Raw genomic sequence first — 25,307 nt, forward strand, 5'->3', positions numbered from 1 at the left:
TGCTACCTATATTGCAGTATCATGGAACTTCAACCTAGCTGGTTGGGGAGGGGGGGAGTGGAAGAGCAAGAGAGCAGGCGACAAACAGGACTTAGTATATCACACAAATAGGAGTTAACGCTCTCTGGATCAGTTGTCAGTTGGGTTCCCAGGGTACCCGAACTGAGAAATTAGGACACACCGCAGGAGTCCCACCGAAGGGGAGGGGGGAGGGGGAAACACCATGGAGATATGATGTGGAGTTAGTAGGTCTGAGGAGACAATATTCAGCACAGTAGCTTAGGCAAGTATTGATCAGATAGGGTACAATGGTATGGTACTGGGGTTAAGCTCTGAACGATCCCACAAGTCCTACATTTTTGAGAACTGAGGAAGCGAATCATGGACTATCGCAGTAAGGTGTTCCATTCTGTGGATCTGCTCCAATATCCGTAAAGCGCGTGGGAGGGCGGGTGGAGAGGTGGATAGCCATCTTAAGAGAATGGCTTTTTGCTGCCAGGAGAATAAAGGTAGCTAATTTTTGGGTGTGTCTATAAATGCCAGGGAACGGCAGGCCCTGTAGGTAATGGATCGGGTCTAGGGGGAGATTGGTTTATAAAAAGCCCTGTAGAAGGGCTTGAATGGATAATGGGGCATTCCCAAAATATATGAAAATGTGAGCCAATGTCACCCAGGCATCTCAAGCACACCCGAGGAACCTTAGGATCATATCTATGTAGGACCTCTGGGGTACTATACCAGAAGAACAGTATCTTATAAGCCGTCTCTCTATGCGCCACGCACCTTGATTTGGAACCTGCTTCCCAGATCTTCTGCCATTGAGGGAGAAGTATGGGTCGTTGGATAACCTGGGACCATTTCTGCATATATGGATGTTGTGTGCTAGCGAGTGGGAGAACGTCATGGAGATACCTATAGATATCTGAAATAAGGTGGGTCCGGTATGGACCTTGAGCACATAAGAGTTCAAATGGGGTAGGTTTATCCAAGGTTAAGGCATGGGACTTAGAGTAGAAGAAGTGTTTAAATTGGAGGTAGGAGTAGAATAATTGTTTAGGAATCTGGCGTTTTCATTGTATTTCTGTAAAAGGTAACGTGTGAGTGGATGCACCATGTTTCAAAGCTGAAAAATTCCAGCCTGTGTCCAGGGGAGCACTTGGGTATAAAGATAAACTATCCAGAATATCGAGGTTGAAAAGCACATTTAATAGGGGTGGGCACGGGGAAGAGAGAGAGAACTGATCTCTGACCAAATACTAATTGCCATTCTAGTGGACCATGAAATAATTGGTTTGAGATGGGTGGCAAAATAATATTTGATAAGGTCTGGGGCTCCCATACCACCTCTAGGGCAGGGGGCTAGCATTACCGAACTGGCTATTCGATGAGCTTTGTTATGCCAAATGAAGTTAAGAAATGACCTCTGTGTAGCTTTAAGCTGTGACAGAGATAGGGACTGGTAGGGTTTCAAACAGATATAGGAGTCTTGTAGGATAGACATCTTCAGGACATTGATTCAACCCAAGAGAGAGGGGGGAAAGGCATCCCACTGTCGGTCAATGTCACGGAAGAGTGGGGGGGGGGGCAGTTGGCCAGATAGAGGGTGGGATAGGAGGAAGTTAAGTTTATCCCTAAGTACTTGACGGAGTGTGGACACCAATGATAGGAGTAGTTTTGTTGAAGAGTGGCAAGAACTGAGGGCGGGATGTGTAGTGGTAGCGCTTCTGTCTTGCCTGTGTTGATTTTGTACCCAGAGATTGAGCTCAATTTTTTAACAGGTTGTGGAGGTTCGGGAGGGAGGTATGGGGGTTGGTCAATGTCAGTAGGATGTCGTCTGCAAACAAAGTCTGCAACAATGTCAGTAGGATGTCGTCGGCGTAGCGAAAACCCACAAATGTCAGGGTAAGTGCAAATGGCTTCAGCTAAAGGTTCTAAACAAAGAATAAAGAGCAGGGGAGATAACGGGCATCCTTGTCTGGTACCATTACTCAAAGGGAATGATGGCGACAAATAGGAGGATAGCTGAACTTGGGAGGAAGGTTGGGAGTATAGGGCGTGTAGTGCTGCCATGAAGTGACCCTGGAATCCATAATTGGAGAGGGTAGCAATCATAAAAGGCCAGCTGAGCCAATCGAAGGCTTTTTGTGCGTCCAGGCTCAATATAAGAGCTGGGCGGGTGGTTTTGTTTAACAGGTGAATGAGGTCAATGGTGCGTCTTGTGTTGTCGCCGGCATGTCTGGCAGGTAAAAATCCTACTTGGTCTTTGTGTAGGAGTTTGGGGATTATGTGGGATAGTCTGTTGGCCAAATTTTTTGTGAGTATCTTATAAATCAGAATTAAGTAAAGCAATGGGTCTATAATTGTCAGGGAGGGAAGAGATCCTTACCAGGTTTAGGAATTACGGAGATGTGGGCATGGAGAAATTGGGGATGGGGTTCAGTGCCTTTGAGCAACAAGGCGTATAGTGATATCAGGTGTGGGCTTAAAATCAGGAGGTAAGTGTTATAATATGAGATAGGCAGGCCATCTGGGCCAGGTGATTTAGGAGTTAGGAGATTGACTACTCCGGCTAGTTCCTCGGGGGTGATCACAGAGCTCAGGGATAGAAGGTGGTCTGGGGAGAGTTTAGGTAAGTGTAGGGAGTCAAAAAAAAAAAAAGTGTAAAATTTTTCTTGTGTGAATTGGCAGCTGAAGTCTGTTTGTAGGCAGTTGTATAGTTTATGATAGTAATCTCCAAATATGGTGAGAGGACAATAAGTGGGGGTACCATTAGTTTGCATGAGAAAATACGGAAATGAGTGGAAGGGGTGGGGTTTCAGTTTATTTACCAGCATTCTATGGGGTTTGTTGGAGAATTTATAGAACTTCTGTTTGGACCACAGAAGAGATTTATTGATTCTCTTCATGCCTAGGGATCTGATTTGGTTACGTAGAAAAATAACGGCTCGGAGCCTAGTCACTGTGGGGGAAGATACCAAGCGTCTCTCAGCTTTGCGAAGTTTGGACAGGAGAGAAGAGCGTTGGGACGCTGCATCCTTTTTCAAGCAGGAGCCTGTAGAAATACAGTGCCCCTGGAAGTAGGCTTTATGTGCTTCCCACAAGGTGGAGGCCCCAGAGACCGTGTTTGGATTAAGTTGGAAACATTCAGATAAGCTGTTGGATAGGTGGTCCCTAGTTTCTGGGATACGAAGTACAGACTTGTTGAAGTGCCAATGACATGTTCTGGGGGAGGCGGAGGATAGGGCAATGTCTAAGTGTACAGAAGAGTGATCTGACCACGTTATGGGGTTAATTTCTGAGGCGACTGTGGAAGTCAGAAGGGGAAAAAAGACAAAAGAAATGGTCTAGTCTGGAGTAAAGCTTGCGGGGGTGGGAATAGAACATGTATTGCTTGTGTATGGGATGTTTAATCCCCCAGACATCTAGGAGGTTAGGAGCTCTTATGAGTTTACGGAAGGATTTTGAAAGTCGGTCCACTTTGGTGGGTGTCGTGGAGAAGAATAGTATATGCCTGTCTTTGTTGGGGGACATGGTCATGTTAAAAACCCCACCAATAACCATAAAGGGTTGAGAGAATTTGTCTAAGATGTCAAACAGGGTGGATAGAAACTGAACTTGGCCAGAGTTAGGAGCATAGACGTTAACTATAGTAATAGAGTGGTTGAGAAATGAACAATCCAAGATAAAAAAATCTTCCGTGGGGGTCCAGGTGTGAAAATTTGATACGCAGGGGGCACAAGCGTTTAATTAAAATCACCACACCTGCCTTCCCAGATAGGTTGGAGGCCATGAAAGTTGTTGGGAAGCTTTTGCTAGCAAATTTGAAGGCTCCCCCAGGGCAGAAATGAGTCTACTGGATCATAATTATATCAGCCTTGGAAGATTTAAACTCTTTCAAAGCCAGCCATCTTTTTTGAATAGAGTTTAAAAAACCTTTGGCATTACAAGTAAGAAATTTCAGCACCATAGTGATTTAGTCTGTTGAAAAGGCATATGATAAACTGCATAATAAATGTTGGATGAAGAGGTCCATGGTGTGCAGGGCATATAAAGGAGAACATAATGAAACTTTGAAGATCAGTAGCATTGTAACATGAATACATTAGGTCTATAAGGTGTTGCAACCACAGGTCAGAAAAAAAAAAAAAAAGTAAGAAGCAAAAAATTGATTTTTAAAACAGCTTACCTGCAAAATCCTTTTCTTGAAGTACATCACGGGACACAGAGCACCACAATAATAACTATGTGGGTTATACGCTTACCTTTAGGTGATTGGACACTGGCAACCAATAGTAAGACGGTTCCTCCCATATAAGCCCTCCTATACCGGAAGCACCTCAGTTTTGTAGCAAGCAATGATGATCCCAGAAAGAGGGGAGGGACCTCTGTGTCCCATGATGTACATCAAGAAAAGGATTTTACAGGTAAGCTGTTTTAAAAATCCATTTTTCTTCATCGTACATCACGGGACACAGAGCACCATAATAATAACTATGTGGGATGTCCTAAAGCAATGCATATGAGGGGGGGGGGGGGGGACACATTATCCCTAAGCCCAACGGGCCTGAGACTATAAAGCTGCCTGCAACACGCTGTGGCCAAAAACAGTCTCCCTTTGAGATCTCACATCCACCTGGTAAAACCTGGTGAACGTATGAACTGAAGACCAAGCGGCCGCTTTGCAAACCTGAGCCATAGACACCTGCTGGCGTACTGCCCATGATGCACTAATTCCTCTAGTGCAGTGTGCTTTTGAAGCGACCTTTCCTCCCTAGTCTTAGGGTTTGGAAAAAAGGAAGGTAAAATGATATCATGATTCAAATGAAATTTGGAAACTACCTTCGGTAAAAAATCCGGACGAGGGCGAATGACCACTCTGTCCTGATGAAGAATCATAAAAGGTTCTTTGCAAGAAAGGGCGGCCAATTCTGACACCCTTCTAGCCGATGTTATAGTCACCAAAAAAACGAATTTTCTGGTCAATAGGACAAAAGGAATATGCCTAATAGGTTCAAACAGTTGACTCTGTAAGGCTGACAGTACCAAATTTAGGTCCCAGGGACATAAAGGTGGTTTAACCGGCGGCCTCAGGTGTGTTACTCCCTCGACAAAGGTTTGCACCAAAGAATGGGATGCAATTGGTCTTTGGAAAAAAAAACGATAAGGTCGAAATCTGTCCCTTAATTGTCCCCAAAGCGAGCTGCAAGTCTACTCCTGCTTGAAGAAAGGCAAGAACTCTTCCAATCGTATACCTACGAGGGTTCCATTTCCTCTCCTCACACCAAGAAATGTACAACTTCCAGACTCTATAATAGATAGCTCTAGAAACCGACTTTCTAGCGTTTATCAAGGTAGACAAGACTGAACCCATAATACCACGGTCTTTCAACAGTCTGGTCTCAATAGCGAAGCCATCAAATTCAGCAACCATAAAGAAGGATGGAATATGAGTCCTTGAGACAACAGGTCTGGACAGCATGGAAGGACCAATGGGTCCCCTACTGCCAACTTCACAATCTCCGAGTACCAGGATCTCTGGGGCCACGCTGGGGCCACTAGGATCACTGGTTTTTGCTCCTCCTGTATAATAAGTGCGGCAGAATTTGGATCGGGGAAAGGCATATATCAGAGAATACTGATCCCAAGGAACTACTAATGCGTCTATCCCGACAGCAAGAGGATCTTTGGTCCTGGAGACAAACCTGTCCAGCTTGGCATTGAATCTGGATGCCAGCAGATCCACATCTGGGGTCCCCCAGTATTTCCCAGATCTGTAGAAAAACCTCGGGGTGCAGGGACCATTCCCCTGGCAACAATTTCTGGCGACTTAGGAAATCTGCCTGCCAATTGTCCACCCCCGGGATAAACAGTGCCGAAAGGAATGGCACATGTTTTTTCTGCCAAGTCAATATATGGTTTACTTCTCTCTGGGCTGCCCAACTCCTGGTACCTCCCTCGTGGATGATATGTGCCACCACCGTGGAGTTGTCGGAATGGACTCTGACAGGAAGACCTCGCAATCTGGATGTACAGAAACACAGAGCCAGACGAGCTGCCCGAATCTCCAATAGATTGATGGGCAGGGTCCTCTCTGTCTGGGACCATATTCCCTGAACAGACACCTCCTCTAGGACTGCTCCCCAGCTGAGAAGACTGGCGTCTGTAGTTACGAATTTCCAGGCTACTGGTGGGAAAGATTTCCCTCTTTTCAAATTGCTGGTTCTTAACCACCAAGAGAGGTTCCATAGTACCTGTGGAGATAGAACCATCGGCTGATCCAAGGTTCGAGCTGACTTGTCCCAGGCCTTTAGAATACTGTTCTGGAACACTCTGGAGTGGAACTGTGCATATGGCACTGCGCTGAAGGATGACACTATCTTGCCCAGTAACCTCATGCACAGCCGAATAGAAGGTGTTAGTTATTTTTTCACCTTCTGGACAAGTTCCACTATGGAGGCGACCTTTAAGGGGGGCAGAAACACCTTTTCTTGGGCGGTGTCCAAGACCAGACCCATATACACCAAGGCTTGGGTCGGAGAAAGAGCTGACTTGTCCAAATTTAGAATCCAACCTAGGCGTTGTAAAACCCGTACTGTTCTTGACACGTTTTGAATCAGCATGGGGCAAGAGCAATCCCTTAGGAGAAGATCGTCCAGGTATCCTACTATGGAGACCTTCTGAGACCTTAGGGAAGCCAACACCGGGGCCAGAATCTTTGTGAAAACCCTGGGGGCTGTGGCCAGACCGAATGGTAGTGCCACAAATTAAAAATGACTGCCTTCTACAGCGAAGCGTAGGAACCTTTGATGTAGACCGAAGATCGGCACATGAAGGTACGCGTCCTTGATATCTATGTACGCTAAATAGTCTCCCTTTCTCAGAGATTTTATTATCGAAAGAACCGACTCCATACGGAAGGATCGAATGTCTATAAAGACGTTGAGAGCTTTGAGGTCCAAAATGGGCCTTACTTCCCCATTTGTCTTCGGCACAGTGAATAAGTTTGAATAAAACCCTTTGAACCTTTCCTCGTGCGGAACCTTTACAATTACCCCCTGTATCAGCAGATGCTGTAAAGCTAGGAATAGGCATCTTCTTTTCTTTGGATCCGACGGAACCCTTGAGTACAGAAACCGATTTGGGGGGAATTCCCGAAATTCTATTCTGTAACCGTATTTTACAGTGGAAATGACCCATCTGTCTTGAACTAGTTCTTTCCAGGCATCCCCAAACAGCCGAAGCCTGCCCCCCACCCGTGAGAGCGGGGGCACCCCTTCACAAGGTAGACTTGGAGTTGGGCTTGGGTGTCTTTTGGGTCCAGGGTTTCTTCTGACCCTGGGGTCTTTTAAACCCAGACGGCTGAGGCCGTCGATACCGCTTAGGGGAAGAAGCACTAGGTGTTGGGAATTTTATAAGAGGGTTGCTTCCCTTTCTTTTTAATAGGGAGTAGGGCACTCTTTCCTCCAAAGATCTTTTGGATATATTTATCCAGATCCTCGCCAAACAAGCGCTCTCCATGGAACGGAAAAGCTGCGAGTAGCCTTTCACATGGCGTCTCAACAGACCAGTTCTTTAGCCACAAGACTCTGCACATATGGATTGACAGGAACGCAAAATGAGACATCTGTTGGATTGCGTCCTTTAATGCATCTACTGCAAAACATAAGGCATGAGGAATCTCCGATAACTCCTCGGCAGATTCCTCCTGGCAAGGTATGTTCTTTACCAACCTTTTAAAGCGATCCTTTAGGGATTGGCAAATCCCAATAGCTGCAACTGCTGGCTGAACTGCTGCACCAGCCACCGAAAAGGAGGCCTTTAATAAGGACTCTAGCTTTTTATTAGCCGGATCCTTGAATACCTGGGCATTATCCACTGGACAGGTTAAACTTTTATTTACAGAAGATATGGCAGCGTCCACCAAAGGTGTGCCCCATTTCTTCCTGAACTTCTCCTCCATAGGATATAAGACAGAAAACCTTTTTGGAGGTAAGTATATCCTGTTAGGGTGCTGCCAGTCCGCGTAAACCACCTGCTCCAATAACGGATGCAAAGGGAACGCTTGGGAAATTTGCTGAGGTCGCAAAGATCCCAAAGTAGAACAGGAGAGTGCAGACTCCTGAACAGGGGGTAACAAACACAATTCGTACCATCTCAATTAGAGATTGGATAAACAATTTTTGGGAATGGGAGGCTGAAATTGGCTCTTCAGAGCCAGAGTCCTCAGCTGAGGATTCTTCAGCCTCTCCTTCCTCTCAGTCTTATGACCACCTCTTCCAAATCCTCTGCCCATTCTGGTTCCAGATCACCTGGACCCATCTGGCTATAAGAGTCCTGGTGCTCTAGTGACTTTCCACTTGGCCCAGGCTCAGGGAAGGGAGATCTATTACGCTTCCTCCCCCTGTGTTACAGAGGCAATCATGCCAGCTATTTTGCCCTCAAGGCCCGCTAAAGGTAGATGCCAAATCATCCTTTGCAACATAACCCGAGGCAGGTATATTGGTAGTGGCCACTATGCCTGACAAATGCAATGGCTCAGCCAGGCCAGATGCTGCAGGTCTTTCAGGAGAACCTGAGGCTGCATCAGCATGGGGTTGGTCTCCTGTTTTTAAAGGAGGTACTCTTACCCCTGTGCTAGCCTTGTTCCCTATACCTCGTTTTCTGGAAGACATTGCTTACACACGAGGAAGAAAAGGAGTACTCCCCACAAACTACAACCAGCCTTCAACCTGTCACCACTGTGTCCAAGACCTCCAGACTCACGTGCCCAAATATCGCTCTGTGCTGTCCACGCGCACGCCAGGAGCTCCATCCCTATAAAGCCTTAGCTTGAGAGTGTATGTAAAATAGGTGTATGCACATCAAATGGTAACAGCAAATGATAAGGTGACTGCAGTGACGTCCAGGAATGCTCCCGCACGCGTATTGTTCAGCAGGACTTCCTCAGCGGTAATGAGGAAGTCCTGCTGGACGATACGCGTGCAGGAGCATCCCTGGACGTCACTGCAGTCACCTTATCATTTGCTGTTACCATTTGATGTGCATACACCTATTTTCCTAGCACTGGGTATAGTGCCTCCTATGTGAGTACCTGTCTTTTAATAAAGTATTTAAATTTTAGCCAGAGAGCACTATATTGTCTTTTTAAATTTCATGTGATTATGGATGAAAATCATTTAAAGTTAGTGAATGAAAGAGGTGCCCGGCTTTCCATTCAAGATTTAACCTTAACCACCATTGGTGGCGAATGCCTGTGTGACATTCCTGTTAGCTCAAGGGTCCATTTTGCAAGGTGAGCAGTTTAGCTAGCAAGTGGTGTGAGCACGGATTAAGGAGCACTTCAGAATTTGGCATGAAGCACCCTTTAACACCATTGATGTTTCCGGCTTTTCTACTACAATTATGTGTGTCTCTTTCTATATGGACATTTTACCATTATTTCAGATTGTTAGATTATCCCTGTAGCGCTGCACTGTCTGTTATTGTTTACCCTAAAAGGATTTATATATTTGCCTTTAGTGTCCAGCGGCTTTTAGTTCGTATTAGGTTTTTGCGCTGACTGTTTGTTTTTGGTTGAGCTCTATTCAAATGCCAGTCGATATCAGGGACATTGGGAGCCACTATATTGAACAAGCTTAGTAGGTAGGGGCGGAGGTCCTGGTCTTCCACTGTTTCTGGAATACCCCTGATCCGCAAATTTTGCCTGCGTTCTCTGTTCTCCAGGTCCTCCTGTTGGGCTTGGAGCTAAGCGACAGAGTGTTTTATGGCAGGATTGTCCTCTTCCAAGACTTGCACATTTTGTATAAGTTCATCAACCTTTTTCTCAAGGTGTCAGCGAGTTCTCCCAGTTGTGCTACTACTTCCCCTCTCAGCTCTTGAGCAAGTTTTCCCACCTCCTGTGCAATGTTCATCTATAAATTCTAGGGATGTACAAGTACCTTTTTTTTACCTATGAGTACCAATACTTTCGGTCAAGTACTCGCAATACAGAGTACTAATACCTTTGCAGTGCAATTTAAGGCCATAAAAAAAAAAAAAAGTGCGGTTTGAACAGGAACGTTGCGCGATTCCTGTGCGAAGCACATGCGGTTTCCCGCACCGCTCTTGTTTGAACCCAGGTTGAAGTTAGTATGAAAAGCCTGGGTTCACACAGCAGCGGTGGGGAAAACACCATGGGACTTGGACAGGAATCGCACCACATTCCTGTGGAAATTGCATGCGATTCTTTGCAGTGCGATTTGGGTTCATTTAATTTTTATGGGCTAAAATCGCACTGCAAGGGTATCGGTTTAAGGTATCAGAGCATTTGCATACGTACTCTTACAAACGCTTAGTATTGACACCGATATCGATGCAACCCTAATACATTCCATCTGAGTAATTCATCTGCAGCAGCAGAAGTTTAGCTTTAGCCCTGGTTCACGCTTATGCAATTTCTAATGCGAGTTGGAATGCATTTAATCGCATGAAAAAGTGAAATGACATCAGTTTCTATGAAGCCCATTCACATACATGCAGTGTGACTGCGATACAACTTTGAAAAGGGTCCTGTGCGAGTTTGGTGCAATGTTGTGGTCTTTAAACTTCAATGAACATGCATCAAAATTGCATCTGCATTCTTTTTTGATCTCTTTTATAATACGATCTGTGCTGGGTTGTTAGGAGCCCCCCGTGTTGAGAGCATGTAGTCTGGTACTGCAACATCCTATGTCTAGGTGAGCAAGACACTACCCTGCTCCTCCCTCTTCCTCCCCTTGTCCTTCTCCAAACTAAAAGGCTGGCTTAAAGGGTTTCTAAAGGCAGTGGATTTTTACTTAGGGTTGCACCAAGACCAGTATCCATATCGGTGCTGATGCTAGGCATTTTCATGAGTATCGGTACTCACGAAAATGCTCCAATACCGGAAGTGACATCAGCTTAGGAGCGGAACATCTCCTCCTCCCCTCCGGTCGGAACAATATACACATGGTTCAAGAAAGGTTAACCGCACTCCCAGGTATGAAGCAGTGATGATTACTTTATTGAAGATAAAAATCCATCAAGATACATCATGAGACATCATGAGACCTCTATGCAGGCATGGCAAGATTAACGCGATTCACATATCAAGGATTATGACTAAGCGAACCTTGATTCCTGAAATGAGTTAATCTTGCCATGCCTGCATTGAGGTCTCAGAATGCATCTTGATCGATTTTTATCTTCAATTAAGTAATCAACGCTTCATACCTGCGAGTGCAGTCAACCTTTCTTGAACCATTGGCTCTTATTCAGGCTGCGGACTAGACCTGCACCACAAGGTTGAAGGGAGCAATCATTGCCATCTGGAGCGGTACAGCTGCGTCTTTGTATCAGTGGTAAGATCATGTCCGGATCTGGGGGGGGGGGGGAGGGGCTCCACTTTCAAGCCCTCCCCCACCCCTGACGATTGCCGGTGTTCTGACAAAATGGCAGAATGTGCAACCCATGTCACTTCCTGAGACGTGGAATCAGCTGTATCGCCAAACCGCGCTGACTGCGCATGCGCAACTGGTCATACATGCCTTCAGTGGCTGACGCCGATGCACAGAGGAATTTGCCTGACAAAATGCTCGACCGACTACTGCGCATACGTACGGTAGAAATCAACTACTTACGAAATTTACATTGCTAAGAATACGAACCAAGTAACTATGCAGGTTGCTGATTTTGTGACAACACGACCTTGTAGATTTCAATATACTAAACTTAAGTAGATAAGCTCACTGATTGCTGAAATTAGTTTGCAAATTAAAAAACGGGGTTTGGTGTAGCAAGATGTCCCCTACTCCGCCTTCTTACTGTAGGTGTGATGAGGTCGAGTGTAAGGTGTACCAAGATGGGCTTAGCAACGTAAGTTTCGCAAGTAATTGATTTCTGCCGTGCGCATGTGCAGTAGTCGGTCGAGCATTTTGTCAGGCAAATTCCTCTGTGCACCGACGTCAGCTTCAGAAGGCATGTATGATGCGTTGCGCATGCGCAGTTTGGCGATAGAGCTGATTTCACGTCACAGGAAGTGGGTTGCACATTCTGCCAGGTTGCTCATTTTGTCAGAACACCGTCAGTCTCCTATTCCGCATGGTACATATCTTGAGCACAGCAGCACTAAGAACTCCACCTCCCTATCCCATTCCCCTACAGCTACAATGTGCACAGTATATAGCTATCTACTGCAACTAAGATGACGTTCCCACCATGGAATTTCACAGGTCTGAACTGAAACCAGTAGCTAGCTATACACTGTGCACATTGTAGCTGTAAGGCAATGGGATTTCAACTCCAGTGTGTGCTGTGTGGGGAGCAGGAGCTCTTCCTGTGTTCAGGCTGTGTACAATGCAGGGATGGGAGAGAGCTCTGCCTAGTGCACTGCCAACTGTGACCCCTGTACTGTGCCCTCCTAACCCCCTGTACTGTGCCCTCCGTGTTGCCTCCTCCTTGCCTTCACCAGATGTCACCTCTGCCCCCATGTCACACAATGACCCTCCTCTATCCCTATCAACTCTCCTACCCCACAATCCTTTTTTTACCACACCCTCAAACACCCTGCCCTCACTTACCCCTCTACCCCCCTCCCACCCTACCATCACCCCAGCCTCGCCCAACTCAGTAACAACCCCCCCCCCGAATTTACTCTTCCTAGGCGACAGGCATCAGCAAATACTTGCAAAAAAAGTATAGGTACTCGTTAAGAAAGTGGTGCATACCAAATTTTTACCTTCAACATGGGGGTAAAATTAGGGATGCACCGATATCACTTGCAGCCCCACCCCCACCCTCTTACCTGAGGGTTGGCTCAGATACAGCAGCTGGAGCCAATGGCTGTCAATCAGAGCCAGTGACAACAGAGCAGGCGGAGGGCCAAGCCCCACTCGGTGTATCTTATGGAGTACGCACAAGTGCCGCCATAGCAGGTGGTTTGCTAAGGGGGCACAGAGCCAGGAGCGTCAGCGGGGGACCCCAAAAGAGGAGGAGGATTGAGGCTGCTATGTGCAAAGCCATTGCACAGAGCAGGTAAGTATGACATGTTCCGTTTTTAAAGAAAAAAAAGCTTTTACAATCATTTTAATTACTTGATGACCACCCACAGTACATTTAGGTCATCTGCCATAACCCTGGTATTCTTTTGTTCTGTGGGCAATGATCTACAATATAAAAGTGGTTTCAGTGGCACATTCGCCGCAAGATCACTTTGAGGCGGCGAGAGAGGTGCCTCCTCCCACCGCTTTCCAGTAGTTTCCCGGAGAGATATCGGTAAAGGCGGAAACGATCTGATCTGCTGGAGCAATGGGCAGAAAGTCGAGTGAGGGCAAGATGGCTCCCACTCGACTCTATGCCCCTGGAGGACCGAAGCAACACCTGATGTCACTTCCGCCTCACGGCCTTAAAGGGCTGTTTTTTTTTCCCTATTAAAAAGGCAAAATACATTTTTCTTCTTCTGCTTTTAAAAGGTTAATGAGAGATCTGGGTTCTTTTTGACCCCAGATCTCTCAATAAAGATGACCTGTCATGTTTATTTCTATTACAAGGGATGTTTACATCCCTTCTAATAGGAATATAAGTGATCCAAAAAAAAAAAAAAAATTCTTATTTAAAGTGCCCTGTCCCTCCATGCTAGCGCAAAGAAGCGAACGCATATGTAAGTCGCGCACACATATGTATATGGTTTTCAAACCACATATGTGAGGTATCGCCGCAATCGTTAAAGTGAGAGCAATAAAATTCTAGCACTAGACCTTCTCTGTAACTCTAAACAGGTAATCTGTAAACATTTTTAAAGCATCGCTTATGGAGATTTTTAAAGTACTATAGTTTGTCACCATTCAATGAGCGTGTGCAATTTTAAAGCATGACATGTTAGGTATCTACTCGGCGTAACATCTTTCAGATTATACAAAAAATTGGGCTAACTTTACGTTTTTTTTTTTTTTTTTTTTTAATTAAAAAAAGTTTTTATTTTTTCCAAAAAAAAGTTGCGTTTGATAGACCACTGCGCAAATACTGTGTGACATAAAATATTGCAACGATCGCCATTTATTATTCACTAGGGTCACTGCTAAAAAAAAAAGAAATCATAATGTTTGGGTGTTCCAAGTAACTTTCTGGCAAAAAATACCAAATTTAAACGTGTAAACAAAAAGGTCCAGAAAAGGCCTGGTCTTAAACTGGTTACAGATTGCGCTTTTCACTGTTAACTTTGAAAACCGTTTAGTTCAATAAAGCAGCACCAAGACTGCAGGAGTCAGCATCAATTTCCGATGTAAAGTGCAAGTGCTGGGTAGGAATTTTTACAAAATCGTTTACAGAGGAATATTCATTTTATTGTGTTCAATGTGTTGAGCTAAAAACTCTGTGGATAGAAAAGGAAGAAGGAGCATAGTGGTTATATAATAGTAGAATAGAGAACACTAGTTACCAACTGAAGGCCGAATTTTCTTGTTGCAAAAATCCTCATCACAGCAGAAAGGGATAGTGTAAATGCCATTATTTGAAGAGGGCGCACACATGAATGGTCTGTCCCGTGGAATAAGGTCCACTTCATTAATACACATGCTGTTGTGCGTTTCTTTACCATCTTGTAATATCACCGATGCCAAGCACATTCCATTAGTAACACAGGTCTGATTATCTTTTGAACAGTGCTCACAGTGACATTTCAGTGCTAGAAAAGAAAAAAATACATAAATCAAAAAAAGTACATAAAAACATCAAAAACAATTAGGGGCATATTTAGAAGCATTGAATGTGACTCTCACCAAATATTTAGTAGTGGTGAATCAATAATGATCATTTAAAACAGGTGCACCAGGGGGTGAATGAATTACTCTGCTTTATAAATAAACCCCCTTAGATATGATCACTATTTATGATTTTCTAATAAAGATTTTAAAAAATAGCTTACCTGTAAAATCCTTTTCTTTGAAGTACATCACGGGACACAGAGCCATAGTAGTTACTATGTGGGTTATAGGCCACCTTCAGGTGATGGACACTGGCACACCCTTAGACAAGAAGTCCACTGCCTATATAAACCCTTCCACTACTGGGAGTACCTCAGTTTTGTAGCAAAGCAATACATGTGTATACCAAAAAGAAGGGAGGGACCTCTGGGTCCCATGATGTACTTCAAAGAAAAGGATTTTACAGGTAAGCTGTTATAAAAATCCTATTTTCTTATTGTACATCACAGGACAGAGCCATAGTAGTTACTATGTGGGATGTTCCATAGCAATGCCAACTGAAGGGAGGGAGACACAACAAAAGTAGGGCACTAAGAGACTAGAGGACTTATACTGCAGCCTGCAGTACATCCAAAGGTGATATTTTATTTTATTTATTTCAGGTACTTATATAGCGCCGTCAATTTACGCAGCGCTTTACATATACATTTTACATTCACATCAGTCCCTACCCTCAAGGAGCTTACAATCTAAGGTCCCTAACTCACATTCATACATACTAGGGACAATTTAGACAGGATCCAATTAACCTACCAGCATGTCTTTGGAGTGTGGGAGGAAACCGGAGTACCCGGAGGAAACCCACGCAGGCACAGGGAGAACATGCAAACTCCAGGCAGGTAGTGTCGTGGTTGGGATTCGAACCAGCGACCCTTCTTACTGCTAGGCGAGAGTGCTACCACTACACTGTGCCGCCCGCATGACCTTTTACATCTACTTGATAGAATCTTGTAAATGTATGGACTGAAGACAAATTTGCAGCCTTGCAGATTTGAGCCATGGAGGCTTGGTGATGCACTGCCCAGGAAGTACTAACAGCCCTGGTGGAGTGCGCTTTAATATGAAAAGGTAGAATTTTCCTATTTAAACCATAAGCTTGAACACAATCACTTGAATCCATTTAGAAATAGTAGATTTCAACGCCGCTTGTCCTCTTTTAGGACCTTCTGGAAACACAAACAAAACATCTGTTTTACGAATCTGAGCGGTCACCTTCAAATAGACCTTGACTGCTCTCACCACATCAAGAGAATGTAGTGACCTTTCTTCTGCAGAACGAGGTTCTGGAAAAAATGAAGGCAGAATAATATCCTGGTTTAAATGAAAACCTGACACTACCTTCGGTAGGAAGTTAGGATGAGGACGCAATATAACCTTATCCTTATGAATAATCAAATATGGCTGTTTACAAAAAAGAGCAGCTAACTTATACTCTTCTTGCAGAAGATATGGCAACCAAAAAACTAACTTCCTTGTCAAAAGGACCAAGGGAATATCTGGTATCGGCTCAAAAGGCTGTTTCTGTAACGCCGACAGGACTAAATTCAAGTCCCAAGGGTTCAGGGGGGACCTAACTGGAGGATTAATCCACGTTACCCCCCGAATAAAGCTACGAACCAGAGAGTGTGAAGCAAGTGGTCGTTGAAAAAAAAAAACACTGATAAGGCTGACACCTGGCCTTTGATAGTACTCAAGGCCAGCTTCATTTCTAATCCCATCTGTAGAGGAACCTACCTACCTATGACATATTTCCTGGGGTGCCAACCCCTGGATTCAGACCAGGAGACATATGCTTTCCAGACTCTATAGTATATGACTCTGGAGGCCGGCTTGATAGCATTAACCAAAGTAGAAACTACTGAAGCTGACAGCCCACGGTCTTTCAGAATGTGGGTCTCAATAGCCAAAACCGTTAAATTTAGCATCCGTAAGGTAGGATGGAATACCGGACCTTGCGAGAAGGTCTGGCCGTGGTGTTAGGTCCATGGGTTCTTACCGCCATCTTTATGATCTCTGCATATCAAGATCTCCCGGACCACAAGAATCACCTCTTTCCCTGCCTACCTGATCCTGCGAAGAAGGCGCGGAAGCTGCAGAACAGGAGGGAACGCATAGATCAGTGAAAACAAATCCCACGGAAAAACCAAGGCATCTATATCCACATGCCATCGGATCCCTTGTCCTTAACACAAAGTTGTCGCTCTTTTTGTTGAACCTGGATGCAAACAGATCCAGGTCCGGAATTCCCCATCTTTGACATATTGACAGAAAGATGTTGGAGTGAAGAGACCATTCTCCCGGGAACAACTGTTGGCGACTTAAGTAGTCCTCCTGTCAATTCTCTATTCCTGGAATGAAGACTGCCGATGGACAAGGAATGTTGTCTGCCCAAGATAGGATATGATTCACCTCTCTGGGTCGCACGACTTCTCGTGCCCCCTTAGTTATTTGATATAGGCCACTGCTATGGCATTGTTGGATTGGATTCTGACAGGACAATTACGTACTCTGAGCGTCCAGGCCTTCAGGGCCAGGCATGCTGCCCGAATCTCTAGAATATTGATGGGCAAGGTCACTTCTGATTTGGACCATTTTCCTTGGACAGACGCTTCTTTCAGGACTGCTCCCCAGCCCAGAAGGCTGGCATCTGTTGTTACCACCTTCCAGGTAACTGGTAGAAAGGATTTTCCTTTTTGAAGATTCTTGGATAGCAACCACCAACTGAGGCTTTGACGCACTTTGGGGGATAAACACATTGGGAAGTCCAGAGCTTGGACACTCTTGTTCCGAGTTGACGGGATACTGTTTTGCAGCAGTCTCAAATGAAACCGAGCATAAGGAATGGCCTCAAATTAAGCCACCATCTTTCCCAACAATTTCATGCAAAGTCGAATAGAAGAATTTTTCTTTGCTTTGACCAACTGAATCAGTTCCCTTATGGAACTGATCCTTGCCTGGGGCAAAAACAAACACCCTATTCTGAGCTGTATCTATGATCAGACCCAAGTACTGCCATCTCCTTGATGGTTTCAAGGAGGATTTCTCTAAGTTGAGAATCCAACCTAGGTATTCCAGGTAGCTGACTGTGGTGACGAAACTTTGGTTTAAGCGGGCTACCCACTGATCTATCAAGAGTAGATCGTCTAAGTAAGCTAGAATCGTTATACCTTGAGCCCTTAATCTGGCTAAAAGAGAAGCCAGGACCTTTGTAAACACTTGAGGTGCAGTAGCTAGACCGAAAGGCAGAGCTACAAACTGAAAAAGAAGATTTTCTATCTCGAAGCGTAGATATTTCTGCTGAGTGGGAAAAATAGGTACATGGAGATACGCATCCTTGATATCGATTGACGCTAGCAGCTCTCCACCTTGTAGAATGGAGACCACTGATCGGATTGACTCCATGCGAAAAGAGCAGATATTCAAAAAACAGTTTAGATCTTTGCAATCTAAAATGGGTCTGACATCCCCGTTTGGTTTTGGTACCGTGAAAAGGTTTAAATAATATCCTAATCCTCGCTCTTCCAAGGGGACCATCGATAACACTTTTTGGGACAAGAGATGATCCAAAGCTAGAAAGAGAGACTTCTTTTTCACTGGATCTCTGGGAATGTTTGATCTGAGAAAACGAGGAGACGGGAACTCTCTGAACTCTAATTTGTAACCTAGAGATATTGAGGAAGCCACCCATCTGCCAGACCCTTGAGAACTGCAGAAGTCTTCCCCCCACTCGAGCGAGCGGGGGCGCCCCTTCATAAGGAGATTTTAGTATTTGTTTTGTGGGTTTCCTCCCCCAGGACCTCTTGACCCTGGGGCTGACCCCGAGGTTTACCTCTTGAACCTGACGGTGGAGGCCGTCATGACTGTCTGTAGGCTGATACTCCTGGCACTGGAGAAGAAGCTTGTTTTAACCACTTGACCACTGGGTACTTAAACCCCCTTCCTAACCAGACCAATTATCAGCTTTCGGTGCCCTCACATTTTGAATGACAATTACTCAGTCATGCAACATTGTACTTCTATGAAAATTTTGTCTTTTTTCCACACAAATAGAGATTTCTTTTGGTGGTATTTAATCACCACTGGGTTTATTTTTTGCGCTAAGACAAAAAAAAAAAAAAAAAAGAAGACCAAAAATCCTGTAAAAAAAAAAAAAAAAGTTAATTTTTCTTCGTTTGTTATAAAAAAAGGTTTGCAAATTAGTAATTTTTCTCTTCATAAATTTTGGGCAAAATTTATACTATTACATATCTTTGGTAAAAATAGCCCAAATTGGTGTAAATTATTTGGTCTTTGTGAAAGTTAGAGTGTCCACAAGCTATGGTGCCAATCTCTGAAAACTGATCACACACCCCCATCATTTCTTGAGACCATAACAAGCCAGGAATTTACAAATACCGCCCAAAATGACCCCTTTTTAGAAAGTAGACATTCCAAGGTATTTAGTAAGAGGCATGGTGAATTTTTTGAAGTTGTAATTTTTTCCCACAATTCTTTGCAAAATCACGTTTTTTTTCTTTTTTTTCACAAATTTGTTATATTAGCTGGTTATTTCTCTGACACAGCATATGCATAGCACAAAGTACACCCCAAAACAAATTCTACCACTCCTCCTGGGTATGGGGATACCACATGTATGAGACTTACACAGCATGGCCACATACAGAGGCGCAACATGCAGGGAGCACCGCCAGGCGTTCTTGAAGCATAAATTACACATCTAATTTCTTGACTACCTCCCACACTTTTGAAGTCCTTGGAGCACTAGGACAATGGAAACGCCCCAAAAATGACCCCATTTTGGAAAGAAAAAACAACCCAATGTATAATCTATGAGGCATAATGAGTCTTTTGAACATGTCATTTGTTTCTACAAGTTTTTGGAAAATGTGTAAAGAAAACTTTTTTTTTTTTTTTTTTTTAACACAAAGTTGTCCATTTATACAATATTTCTAACACACAGCATGTACATACCAAAAATTACACCCCAAAATAGATTCTCCTACTCCTCCTGAGTATGGCGATACTACATGTGTAGGGCTGCGCATCTTCACTGGTCTCACGATTCGATTACGATTATCTGGTCAACGATTCGATTAGATTCCGCGATGCATCACGATTACCGACGAGCTCCCACTTCCGCTTGGGCCGCCTAGGTGGCCCTTCCACCCTGCAATCTTTTGGGACACATCACAGTTCCCAAAAGATTCCCCGGCTATGCAGGACAGCACAGTGAGACATGCGCACCCGGCTGTGAAGCTGCAAGCTGTCACAGCCGGATGCCCACAGTAGTATTGCCAGCGCTGTGGACAGGCGGGGGAGAGAAGGGAGGGTTTGGGTGGCCACGTCACTGGATTGTGGGACAGGTGAGTGTCTTTTTATTAAAAGTCAGAAGATGCACTTTTTTGTAGCTGCTGACTTCTAATAAACAAAAAATTGACTGGAACTCCGCTTTGAATTAAAAATAACCTCACTCCCTAAAAAGTGCAGTAATCCGGTACACACACTGCTGCTGGGAGGTCAAAAGGGATAGAATCCACAGATGACAAACAGCCCTGTGAAGTTCCCTGTACTGTCTCTGTGCTGACCAGTGGCGGCTGGTGCTCAAAATTTTTTTGGGGGGCGCAAACAAACTGAAAAATACTGCACCTCCCCCATCAAACGCAGCCACTTGTGCCCACCAAACTCAGCCACTTGTGCCCGCCAAACTCAGCCACCTGTGCCCAAATGCAGCCACCTGTGCCCGCCAAACTCAGCCACCTGTGCCCGCCAAACTCAGCCACCTGTGCCCGCCAAACTCAGCCACCTGTGCCCGCCAAACTCAGCCACCTGTGCCCGCCAAACTCAGCCACCTGTGCCCGCCAAACTCAGCCACCTGTGCCCAAATGCAGCCACCTGTGCCCAAATGCAGCCACCTGTGCCCATTAAATGCAGCCATCACTGACCCCCCACAATTACTTTCTTTTAATAAATATATTACAATTGATGCTGTGCCCCCGCTGTATGTGCTTCTAAAAAACGATGTCACTTCATACCAAATTTCGCCGGTATACGATCATGTGACTCCCGGCCGTCCCGCCCCTCTCCGCTCTCCTCTTCCCTCTCCGCTCACGTGTCTCCTGAGTCCTGACGTCAGCGGGGAATTCTCAGCCCCACCCGCTGACTATAGTTATCATATCAGAAGAGAGGCGGGCGGGACTGAGAAATCCCCGCTGACGTCAGGACTCAGGAGACGGAAGCGGAGAGCGAAGCGGAGAGCGGGGCGGGGCGGGCCGGGAGTCACATGATCGTATACCGGCGAAGTTCGGTATGAAGTGACATTGTTTTTTAAAAAGCACATACAGCGGGGGCACAGCATCAATTGTAACACATTTATTAAAATAAAAACATTTTAAAAATATGCTCGAGCGCTTTCCCGGGAGGGGCGGGGCTACTAATGACGTCACCGGACATCGATTTTCCGTTTTTTATGCATCGATGCCGCATCGGGGACACCTGAATCGCGATGCAACGATTAATTTCAGCACCCCTATACGTGTGAGACTTTTACACAGCCTGGCCACAGAGAGGCCAAACATGCAAGGAGCACCGTCAGGTGTTCTAGGGGCATAAGTTTCAAATCTAATTTACCGGTAACTACCTATTACACTTTTGTGAGGCACTGTAGTGACATGGATGTGGCATGGATGTGGCATGGATGAGAACTGATATGGCATGGATGAGCATGAATGGGGATGGCTGAGTACGGCGGGGTACGACTGAGTATGGCTGAGTATGGCTGAGTATGGCTGGGATGGCTGGGTATGGCTGAGTTTGGATGGGATGGCTGAGTATTGCTGGGTACGGCTGGGCATGGATGGATGAGTACTGCTGAGTATGTATGGATGGATGTGGATGGCTGAGCATGGATGGTATGAATGGCTGAGCATGTATGGTATGAATGGCTGAGCATGTATGGTATGAATGGCTGAGCATGTATGGTATGAATGGCTGAGCATGTATGGTATGAATGGCTGAGCATGTATGGTATGAATGGCTGAGCATGAATGGTATGAATGGCTGAGCATGAATGGTATAGATGGCTGGCTAAATGGCTGGAGTGGGCACATAGCAGCACTGTGGGCACTACACATCCAGCCCACAGCGCTGCAGCACTCGATCTCTCCCCTCGCACTGTACAGTGAGGGGAGGGAGGAACTTAACGTGATGCCGGTTTGTTTACATGTGATCGCTCCGTCAATGACGGAGCAATCACGAGGTAAGCGGCCGCGATCGGCAGCCATTTACTGTGATCGGCCGGGACCGGTCAAGGATGTTCCCCGGGTGCGGGCCCCAGGGGGCGCGCGAGAGCAAGATTCTGGGAGGACGTCCATGGACGCCCTACCAGAATAAGCCAACCTCGCTGTAGCCGTCTTTTGGCTATGGCCCGGTCGGCAAGTGGTTAAAAGAAAAAATGCTTAAACTTCTTATCTGGTAAAAGGGAACTTTTTCCATTAGAAATTCTTTGGATGTATTTATCCAGATCGTCCCCAATTAACCTTTCACCGTGAAATGGAAAACTGACCAAGAGCTTTTTGCATGGCGCTCAGGCTGAGCAATTTTTCAACCATAAAATTCTATGCACATATACCAGCTAGGGCTGGGAGATTTTCTTGAAAAAAAAAAAAAAAATCTTCGATTCTCTTATAAAAAAACTCGATTCACATCGAGTTTTTTTTTTTTCTTTGGAAACCGCGCCGGTCCTGAGGCGCTGCGGGCATGAGCTTTTAGGCGAGGCCGCGGCTTCGGCCTAGTCTGCGGCATCCGGCCTCGCGGACTAGGCCGAAGCCGCGGCCTCACCTAAAAATTCCTTGCCCGCAGCTTTTCAGGCCCGGCACAGTGTCAGCGCCGGTCCGGAGGCGCGGCGGGCATGAGTTTTTAGGCGAGGCCGCGGCTTCGGCCTAGTCCGCGGCGTCCGGCCTTAGCCGCGGACTAGGCCGAAGCCGCGGCCTCGCCTAAAAACTCATGCCCGCAGCGCCTCGGGACCGGCGCGGTGGAAAAAAAAAAATCTAAAAAAATCGATTTGCTTAAATTTTGAATCGATTTGACCTCTCAACTCTATTCAAGATTTAAATCGATTTTTTTCCCAGCCCTTATACCAGCCCTAGCATTAGCCGTGAGGCCTGGGGAATAGAATCTTTCATAGCGCCTACTGTAAAACGTAACGCCTCTGATATCCCAGCCAAATCCTGGGCCTGCTGATCAGGAATAATCTTGAGTACCTCTTTAAACTGGTCCTTTAAGGACTGAGATACCCCGATCGCTGCCAGCGCAGGCTGAACCACTGAACCTGCCAGCGAAATATAGTTTTTAAATAGGAATTCCAACTTTTTATCTGTTGGATCCTTCAGCATTTGAGCATTGTCTACTGGACAAGTTAAGTTTTTGTTCACCAAGGAGATAGCAACGTCAATTGCTGGAATCCCCCATTTCTTATTAAACTCTTCCTCCATTGGATAAAGTGTTGAAAACTTTTTTGGAGGAAAAAACTGTTTATCTGGGTGCTCCCACTCAGAATACATAAGCTTTTTTAGTAATGAATGGATAGGAAAAGCATGAATAGTTTGGGGAGGCTTTAGCGAACCCAAACAAGAAGTGGGCTCATCAACTGACTCCGCTACTGGCAGCAAAAATGTAGAGAGCACCAACAACCTTTCTTGTGAACCTAGTACCAGGTAGTATCAGGTACTACCAGAAGGAACGCATCCACTGCTTGAGCAATTGTCCAGCCCTTTCGCTGCTATTAGTGCTCAGCCTGATGCAATAGTAAATGTGTCAAAAGGAATACCTGTGTCACCAAACCTCTATCATGTCCCTCTTGCTCTTGTGTCCCTCCGTCAGCCTGCTGCAGCAATAATGGTGCTTTTAAAAACATACATTCCCGCGCTGGACATTGGAGGGTGCCAATGCCGCGCTAAGCCCCCCCCCCTTTTTTTTTTTTTTAAAAAAAAAGAGCTTTTCCCTTTTTGCTACAGGATCATTCTGTGAGGGGAAAAAATGGCGAGGAGGGAGCCTGGAAGCCACCGGTAAGGCGGCGTGCCGATCGTTTTTTTTTTTTTTGTTTTTTTTTTTTAGTTTTTCTCCTGACGCTCTTTCTCGTGAAGAGGGGGAAAAATAGCACAGATGGGGGGCATCTGGTGAGGAGGAAAACCCCTTAACGGAGGTCTGCTGCTGGCTGGAGAGAAAAAAAGCCTGCTGCTCCGGACACATAGTGAACCTTTGAGGAAGCATGAGATGGTATGTGCTCCACACAGCCATGAAAACATTTACCAAGTTAAAGGAGACATTCATAAATTTCTTAGAAAATCCCACTTACCTTTCCCGCCGCAGGGTTTTCTGTGGTAAAACCAACAGACCCAATCTTCACCCTTCACGGTGGGTTTGGTAACAAACCTTCAGGAGCCGGGGACCCTTGGGGAACCCACAAACCTGGACCTGTAATAGCATCACCGCCAGTAAAACTTTATGGCCATAATACCAAAAAGTACTGGATCCCGGGGTCCAGCTCTCTAAAAAAGAGAAGCATTTACAGGCAAAACCTCGTTTCTTCAGATACGAGGCCCATGTACCATTCAATTCGGCCTAAAAGACACTATGAATTGATCCAGCTGCATAGCTAGCCCCAGCAAGGATTGCGCCAGTGGAGCTCAGCACAGCACATCTTTACTCATGACCAACACCTTAGACACTGGCGAAAAAACTGAGGTACTCCCAGTAGTGGGAGGGGTTATATTAGGGAGTGGACTTCTTGTCTTAGGGTGTGCCAGTGTCCATCACCTGAAGGTGGCCTATAACCCACATAGTAACTACTATGGCTCTGTGTCCCACGATGTACGATAAGAAAACATCCTTCATTTTTTTTTTTGCAATTTTACATTGAGGAACATCATTCTGAAATTGTCCGACAATTTTTAGACGTTGCTTTTCAAAGACTGGTGAACCTCATCCCATTTTTACTTCTGAGTCACTCTGACTCTTGGGGTCCTTTCACACTGGGCGGTTCCATTTGACAGACTGATTGCTCGTCAGGGATCGATCCGCTGATCCACGCCAAGCAGGCGGATGACAGGTCCATCTCCGCTCACTGCGCTTGACGAACCTGTCAAGTGTCCCGTTCTCCTCTATGGGGAGATCAGATGAAAACAGACCGCTTGTCTGTTTTCTTTCGATCCCGTCTGATCCGATCCACGAGACAGATGGGAAATTGGGCCACCATCAGTCTGGATTTGGCGGACAGGATCGGATAGCAGCTGGTGTCAGCGGACAAGTCACTACTGACATCCGCTGCTCCATAGGGGTGAATACAGCGTCCAATCAGGTCTGCCAAAAAAAAAAAAAAACTGACAGGCGAACCTGATCAGAAGAAAAAAAAAAAAAAAGGGGGCCTGGGAAGCTTTTTTAAACTTTTATATTTATTTTTATATTTTTTACTGACCTGTTGCCAATTAACCTAATTACACTGTGCAAAATTATAAAATGCAACACCTTTGTGTTTGCCCCTATTTATCATGAGCT

General features: G+C 45.4%; 1 protein-coding gene across 7 annotated transcripts in view; it reads right to left on the reverse strand.

Annotated features, from left to right (window-relative positions):
• TGFBR1 (transforming growth factor beta receptor 1) overlaps positions 1–25,307 on the reverse strand; it is a 468,434-nt gene that overhangs the window by 377,281 nt on the left and 65,846 nt on the right. For all 7 annotated transcript variants that reach the window (XM_073630719.1, XM_073630713.1, XM_073630717.1 and 4 more), the window contains exon 2: positions 14,432–14,677. In XM_073630719.1, the coding sequence (XP_073486820.1) occupies positions 14,432–14,677 (246 nt within the window). The remainder of the gene's footprint in view (positions 1–14,431; positions 14,678–25,307) is intronic.

The sequence above is a fragment of the Aquarana catesbeiana genome, linkage group LG05 (genome assembly GCF_042186555.1).
Source record: "Aquarana catesbeiana isolate 2022-GZ linkage group LG05, ASM4218655v1, whole genome shotgun sequence".
Lineage (NCBI taxonomy): Eukaryota > Metazoa > Chordata > Amphibia > Anura > Ranidae > Aquarana > Aquarana catesbeiana.